This window comes from Poecilia reticulata, unplaced genomic scaffold, assembly GCF_000633615.1.
Source record: "Poecilia reticulata strain Guanapo unplaced genomic scaffold, Guppy_female_1.0+MT scaffold_290, whole genome shotgun sequence".
Classification (NCBI taxonomy): domain Eukaryota; kingdom Metazoa; phylum Chordata; class Actinopteri; order Cyprinodontiformes; family Poeciliidae; genus Poecilia; species Poecilia reticulata.
In genome coordinates, this window is record NW_007615067.1 from 13007 (window position 1) to 20110 (window position 7104).

General features: G+C 43.8%; 1 protein-coding gene across 5 annotated transcripts in view; it reads right to left on the reverse strand.

Annotated features, from left to right (window-relative positions):
• Positions 1-7104, reverse strand: part of amph (amphiphysin) — a 35787-nt gene that overhangs the window by 7197 nt on the left and 21486 nt on the right. For 3 of the 5 annotated variants that reach the window (XM_008403077.2, XM_008403079.2, XM_008403075.2), the window contains exons 11-15: positions 5442-5561; positions 5283-5366; positions 4269-4295; positions 2563-2586; positions 579-815 (exon numbers count right to left, since the gene is read on the reverse strand). In XM_008403077.2, the coding sequence (XP_008401299.1) occupies positions 579-815; positions 2563-2586; positions 4269-4295; positions 5283-5366; positions 5442-5561 (492 nt within the window). The remainder of the gene's footprint in view (positions 1-578; positions 816-2562; positions 2587-4268; positions 4296-5282; positions 5367-5441; positions 5562-7104) is intronic. The other 2 variants (XM_008403078.2, XM_008403076.2) reach the window with 1 other exon arrangement.

Here is a 7104-nt window from a genome sequence, read left to right on the forward strand (position 1 = left end):
GACTCTGCAAACGGATCCGATTCAACTCCACCCTGCGACTCTGCAAACGGATCCGATTCAAACCCAACTCCACCCTGCGACTCTGCAAACAGAAATGAATCCAGGTCAGCAGGGTCAGCATCAACTGTTTTGGCTGACAGCTCTTCATGTTCCCATCCTACTCTTTCAGATATATTTCTATAAAGTGATGCTGTTTGGCTTTGTTTTCCCAATTCATTCCTATCTGTTTCACCTTCCTGGTTCTCCACAATGTTCCCAGGGGGTTGATATTCGTTAGATAGGTCATCATCTGCACTCACCCAGCCTCCACCCTGGCCACCATCAGCCCATTCTTCAGCTGTCTCATACTCGGACCCAGACCCATCCAGAGACCTCGACCTCTTATCTCTTCTGTCGCCTGTGCCATCCTCAATCTCTTCACCAAACTCATTGGTGAAGAGAAGTCCTGGAGTAGATTTTCTACGATTTTCCAGCACCAAGTCTTCACTGGATATTTCTACCTGGTCAGTCTCATCTTTAGCATTACTAGCTGCAGATGGATGAAGGTTGGAGTGAGTCAGGGTTTCCCAGCTGCTAACCTCATCTCCCTCGTCTCTGGGCTCACTGTCCTGGACAGCAGTTGTGTCTCCACCTGGTAGTGAGCTTTCCGCCTGGGGCCAGCACTCAGTTCCACCCTGAACACCGACCTGCTCCCCCTCTGGCATGTCAGCCAGAGTTCCTGAAGCAACCGGGGCTGTAGTTGAAGCAACATCTCCATTTGCTGACATCGAACCAAAGTCTGCAGACCAGTCAGCAACAAATCCAGCATCGGCAGCCTGTTGGAGCAACACAAAGAATTTGGGTTAATGACTGACCCTTGCTCTAAAGCAGGGGTGTCAAACTCCAGTCCTCCAGGGCCAGAGTCCTGCAACTTTTAGAAGTGCCTCTGCTGCACCACACCTGAAGAGAATAATTAAGTAATTAGCAAGGCTCTGGAGACCTGAGGAGGTCATTAAGCCATTTGATTCAGGTGTTTTGTACCTGTGGCTCATCTAAAAACTGCAGGACGGCGGCTGGAGTTTGACACCCCTGCTCTAAAGAGACACAGTGAAAAGATTTATGGAATCATTGACACCTGATGTCAGTGGTAAGCTATGTTAAGATTACTACATGTGATTAAGGAGTTAAGACAAACATGACTAAACTGGCTCGATTGTTGAAGCACTAAAACACCACCTTCCTACCCTGATGTATCCTGGGGTTTTAAAGTAGATGTAATTAAACATTTACTTCAAAAACCTTCCCTCTCCATCAAGATGATTTACAGACCTATATCACACCCATCTTAAATCTTCCTTTCAGATCTAAAATCTTTCAGAAAATAGTTGCTGATAAAGTGTGAGCATCTAAACCAGGAGTCTCAAACTGCATTCCTCAGGAGCCGGAATTTAATTTAAATGTAATTTAATTTAATTGACTACTTTACACTGATTTATTAGGACATAAAATGGGTTTGGTGACATCATTAAACCTTGAACTTCATAGACAAATGAATCCAATCAATTTATTCGATAGCACCTCCATTTTCTACTGTTGGTGCAGTTTAGTGTGATGCTAGACTGATACACACCTTTGATGGATCTGTAGCACCAGTCCAAGGTGATGAAACAAACATCGAGTTGTTTGGTCACAACAAAGGATGTTATACAAAACAACACAACATTCCAAGAAAGAAAATTTTCCGCCCACCATAGAATTTGGTAGAGGTTCCATCATGCTTTGGGTCGGTGTGGCCAAAGTCGGTAGTGGGAATCTCATTAAAGTTATGGGTTGTTTCTTTTGTGCCATATACCATAAAAGGTGAGGTTATAAGACAAACACCCAAAGATACAGAGACAATATTAACATCCTTCCCTCTTAAAGTGTCCTGTTTGAAGATGCCAAGCTTCTATTTCAGTAGTGAAATGAGGATAATTCAATTAAGAGACAATGTGCAACAAGAATGAAAAAAGGAAGATATTTGGAAACCCCAAAAGAGAAATCACATTAACATTTAGTAGATGCTCCTTTTACAGAAATAACAGCCTCTAGATGCTTACACAGCTTCTAATGAGTGTTTGGATCCTGGATGAAGGATCCAAACTCTTCATCCAGGATCATTCCGTCTCATGAAACATCTCTAGATCAGATCGGCTTGATGGTTGACCAGCATGGACAACCCACTAAAATCACCTCACAGATGTAATGATATTCAGGTCTGGGATGGCCTCTGCAGAACAGACCTGGAGGTTAGGATACCCGAACCCCCAGCGCAACTTCAAACTGTGACTAATCATTGAACATTATATTCAGTAATCTGCTGAAGTTTAGTGGCATCCATGTGACCGTAACTAACTGTGTCCATCTGTTGTTTGATATATAAACTGATATAGCTGATCCAAACAACCAAATATTTTAATATGAACATAATTAAGATTATCAGAGGTGCCCAAATTTTTCACATGACTGTACTTTGAAATCACAGATGTCTATGACAACAGATAAAGAAGTGAAGAGTATCAGTCTGCTGAGATTGATACTTACAGGCTCAGTAGGTTGGGCATTTCCCTAAAAGAGAGCAGAAAGTGGCTCATATTAATACACAAATTCCTCTAGCCTGTTCAATTATGGCAGCTTTTCTACATCATAATGATTGAAGAAGAGATGGAATCACTTTATAATCAAAAACAACCAGACAGGCACCAACATCAGTTAGATGGAAATAGCTTCACTTTACCAACAGACTTGGGAATCTGCTGTGTTCCTCATTTAAACAACCACAATATTCTCCAACTGGCTGGATTCTTTATTTTACAAACTACTGAGGACATGGAGATGATTTCTACGGAGCCTCCAGGGAACGTGGGCATCGTTTTCTTTGCGTTCCCTCAATAATGTACTGATCGGTTCATGCGGCATAACTGAACACTGTTGGCCTTACGGGCCACCGTACTTTCTGCCTCTTACAAGCTTATGTGAGGTTTTTCCATAAATGTCAACATCTCTGTGAAATATCTGAAGTTTTATATCTTTTTCTTTAGCATAGAAATGCACCACTAACCTGTGATGTAAACAGAAACTTTCCGTAAGAAGGAAAGAAATAAAAATACATCTTTGAGTTATTATCGCAGTAATAAATCATCTGAATCTGATTGTCTCTATTGTATCTGAATGTTTGAAGTTTCCATGGTTTCATCTCAGACATGCAGAGAATAAAAGASTTTAGAACAATAAACTCGTTTTCACTGAGGCTCTCAGAGAAACGCCATGAATGAAAGAAGTAATTATTGATGACAGGAGCGCGTGGCTTTGACACCTGGTGGTGGGCGTGTCGACGTGACGTCACCAGGTGTGACTGGAAGGTGGATGGCTCTGTGTGTATGAGGAAGCGGCACTTGTGCATAGTTTGACCTGGTCAGTCTGTGTCGCAGTGCTGGCAAAGTTTGAAGCATCCATCCATTTTCTAACACCCTTGTCCCATAGTGGGTCAGGAGCTGCTGCCTGTCCAGCTAACGTTCCGGGCCAGAGGCGGGGTCACCTGGACAGGTCGCCAGTCTGTCCCAGGGCAACACAGAGACACACAACCATGCACACACACACACACACCTAGGGACAATTTAGACAGACCAATTAACCTGACAGTCATGTTTCTGGACTGTGGGAGGAAACCCACCATGCACAGGGAGAACATGGAGACTCCATGCAGAAAGACCGGGGCCGGGAATCAAACCCAGAACCTTCTTGCTGCAAGGCAACTGCGCCACTGTGCAGCCAAGTTTGAAGCATGATAATCAAAATTGAATAAATCGATATAATCCATGTTTCTGTCTCATATTTGTATGGCATTAAAAGGAACTTTAGTTTTTCCACTGAAAGCTCTGGTTTGAACAATAAATGCCACTGGGCTGGATAAAGACCACTGGTTCTCAACCACTGGTGTAGACAATCACTCTGCTGAACCATCTGCTTTTCCGGTGCAATTCTCCATAACCTGCAGTTGGTGCTGTCTGGTTTGTAGTGGCAATAAACATTTGCATTTTAATCAAATTAACAATCTTTTATTTTCTGTGCTCTAGTCTCAGGATGTGCAAAAAACATTCTACGTTAAATCAGCTCAATTAGCCCTGAGGAGGGTCAGGAAAGGGTCGATCCAAGCAGCGTGTCAGAATAACCTGCAGGCTTTTCAGGAAAAAAAACTGAAAATAAAACATGTTTGTTTCCAAGTAAAGAGTTTTGGAGATTCAACTCACCGACCACATGTCCCACGGTACCGCCGTCTAAAACCAAGACAGAGCATGTTAATGCAGCTCACATTCAAACAGAGTAACGTAGACTCAGTGAAAATAACAATACGTGACCCTGAAGACTCTCAGGGTCGCCTTACAGCCTGCGGATAATTAGATACTAATTTACAACCAGCTGGGATCTAGAACTGCCACCAGAGGACAAATGGCATAGCTAGCCTGTTGCACTGCAAGTATCAGCTGGTGTTCAAACCCAGGATCGGTGTCTTTGCATCAGCCCCAAAGGCCTGGTCCCAGCCCTGACCCAGGACCTGCAGACCCACCAGGACCTGCAGAACCTGAACTTTCAAGAGTGCTCAGGTTTCGGCAGCTTCAGCAGGACTTTGTTGTTGATATGACGATTCCACCCATTTTCTAGGTGGCACTCTGAGCGTATGGTGGCCCTGAGGCACCACACTGACCCACTGAAACACCCGGACCTCCACACTGGGTAACTCCATGACCCAACCCACCGGTCTAGTTCTAACCCACAGTGAGAGTCTCATCGCTGCGTGGCTGTTGGGTGGTCCAGTGACCGTCTGATAGCACCAGCTCTACTCCTGAAATCCTCACAGACTGGAATGAAAACAGTTTGATGTGAACCCTGAAAAGGTTGCAGTGCAACACCGAGTCAGCAGTCATAAACATTATCTTTGTACAGACGTCGGCTTCAAGGGCCTTAACTCATTTGCTCTCTGGTTGCCTAGCAACAACCTGTTGGGTAACTTGTGCAGCTGCACTTTAAAGTTTTGCCACTTTCATAACTGCTTAAAAATAAACATGAAATAAAAACGGGATAAAACAGGAAAAGTCACATCACCAGTTTGGCAGCACTTCAGATATTTAAAACAGAAAAACTTTCCAAAAATTAAGATCAACTGATCCGAGACGCTTATATATCGTTTTATCGTCCAGCCATACTCATTCTAAAACCTGTTGCTCTCTAACAGGTGTTAAAATCGGTTTCCAATTTTAATGCACCTGAGGAATCGGTGAAACACTTTCATCCGGCTGGAAAGCATCAAAGTCCAGGTCAAGAAGAGACTCTCCTGGTCGTTCATTAGGCTGTGGACAGCAGCACATGCAGAAGGTTAAAGGACAGAAAAACTCATGGAAATCGGATTTTATTTGCCGTCTTACCTGAGAAGGTGAAGGAGCAGGTAGAAATTCTCCTCCGAACAAGTCAATGATTTGCTCTTCTGCCACTTCTTTAGTGGGCGTGGCTTTAGGAGGTGGAGGAACCGGTGGGCCCTTTTTAAGCTGCCGAAGGAGATGAAGGACCGTTACAGGTGAGCTGAGACGCAATCAGACAGAACTGCACCATTCCACTAACAGCCAGCTCTACCATCAACTTATGTGTGAACCTCTCCATTAATCAAGCTAAAGTTAAAGTTACTTTCATAGTTTCTAATGCTTGAGTCTGAAAAGTCCAGTAAAGGGTTATGGTTAGTAAAGTGGGTCAGAACATTTTCTGTTCAGTCTGAGAAAAGAAGACAAACTTTGAAGAAAATCAAGATGCTGAAAACAACAAAACTGGGAATGTCTACTTTACTGACTCCACATATTAATAACCATTTATAACTGATTATTATGTTTGGCTGGGAAAAGGTCGTTCATCTTCACCAAGCATACAGAAACAGATCCTGGTCTTTTGCTTAGTCAACCACTTAATCTGGATGGCAATAAATTATTGTCCAATAAGGAAGTAAAGAACTTCTGGGGGAAGTATTTCAATCCCATATGAATCAAGTTTCTATTGCCAAAAATTCAAAACATCCTGTGACACTGAAAGACCAATCCATGCATTTGCTACTTCAGGGCTGATCTAATTGGTCCAGATGTTCCTAACAGAGAACAGACTGCAGGTTCCCTGCTGAGTATTTCATCAAATGTAACTAATCCCTGTGTGAAAGCAGCCACAGCCCTCACAAAGTTTGATAAAGTGGGTAGAGCCTAGATATGGAGGGGGTGTGGCTAAGTGTGGCGGCGGGAGGAGAGGAAGCTGTGATCAGGAACAAAGATCTGTTTATGAACTTTGTCTGATTCTGGGTCCTGATGTTGGACTTGTTGAGAACCTACAGCTTTTACCTAAAATGTTTCTTCCTGAGCCGTGAACTCCTAATGTCCTTCCCTCCAGACGGTGGTGAACCACAGAGGCCTTCCCATGATGTTAGCTCACGCTGACCATCAGGCGGATTAGTTCACACATTAACGGAAACTAAAAGCTGCATGTTCAGTTTTAGTTTGGATCAACAACACCGATCCAACACCTGAGGCTCCTGGTGTTGCTTCAACCTGGGATCAACCTTCCATAGGTACTAGAGGTGTGCCGATCGATCGGTCACCGGTCATAATCGGCCGATTTCCGTGAAAAGTGCATGATCAGTGATCATCGATCATCGTCTCTCGTTGCCGATCACCTGCATCTCATTTCTCAGCCTGCCTGTGCAGCTGGTCTCCTCTTTCCTTCACTCTGCGCCAAACGCGCAGCAACAAATCCTAAGCGATGTGGAACTATAACTATGACGCACTGAGTGAATGGGGACGTTTGCGTGTTGCGGTGGAAAATTGAAGCAGGTCAAAATGCATCAACACGACGAAGCTAATAGACATAAAAACAATGTTATACCTGACGGAGTTTGGCTACATCGAGGCTCACTGCAGTAAAAAAGACATGGAGGATCAGATAGCAGGTAAAGCAGCGCACAGCTACAAACACTCACCCGGATTAGCATGACGGTCAGAAAGCTAAACAAATAAAATGATTTAAGTCTTGGAGCTGCGATGTAAGACGCTGGTTCTG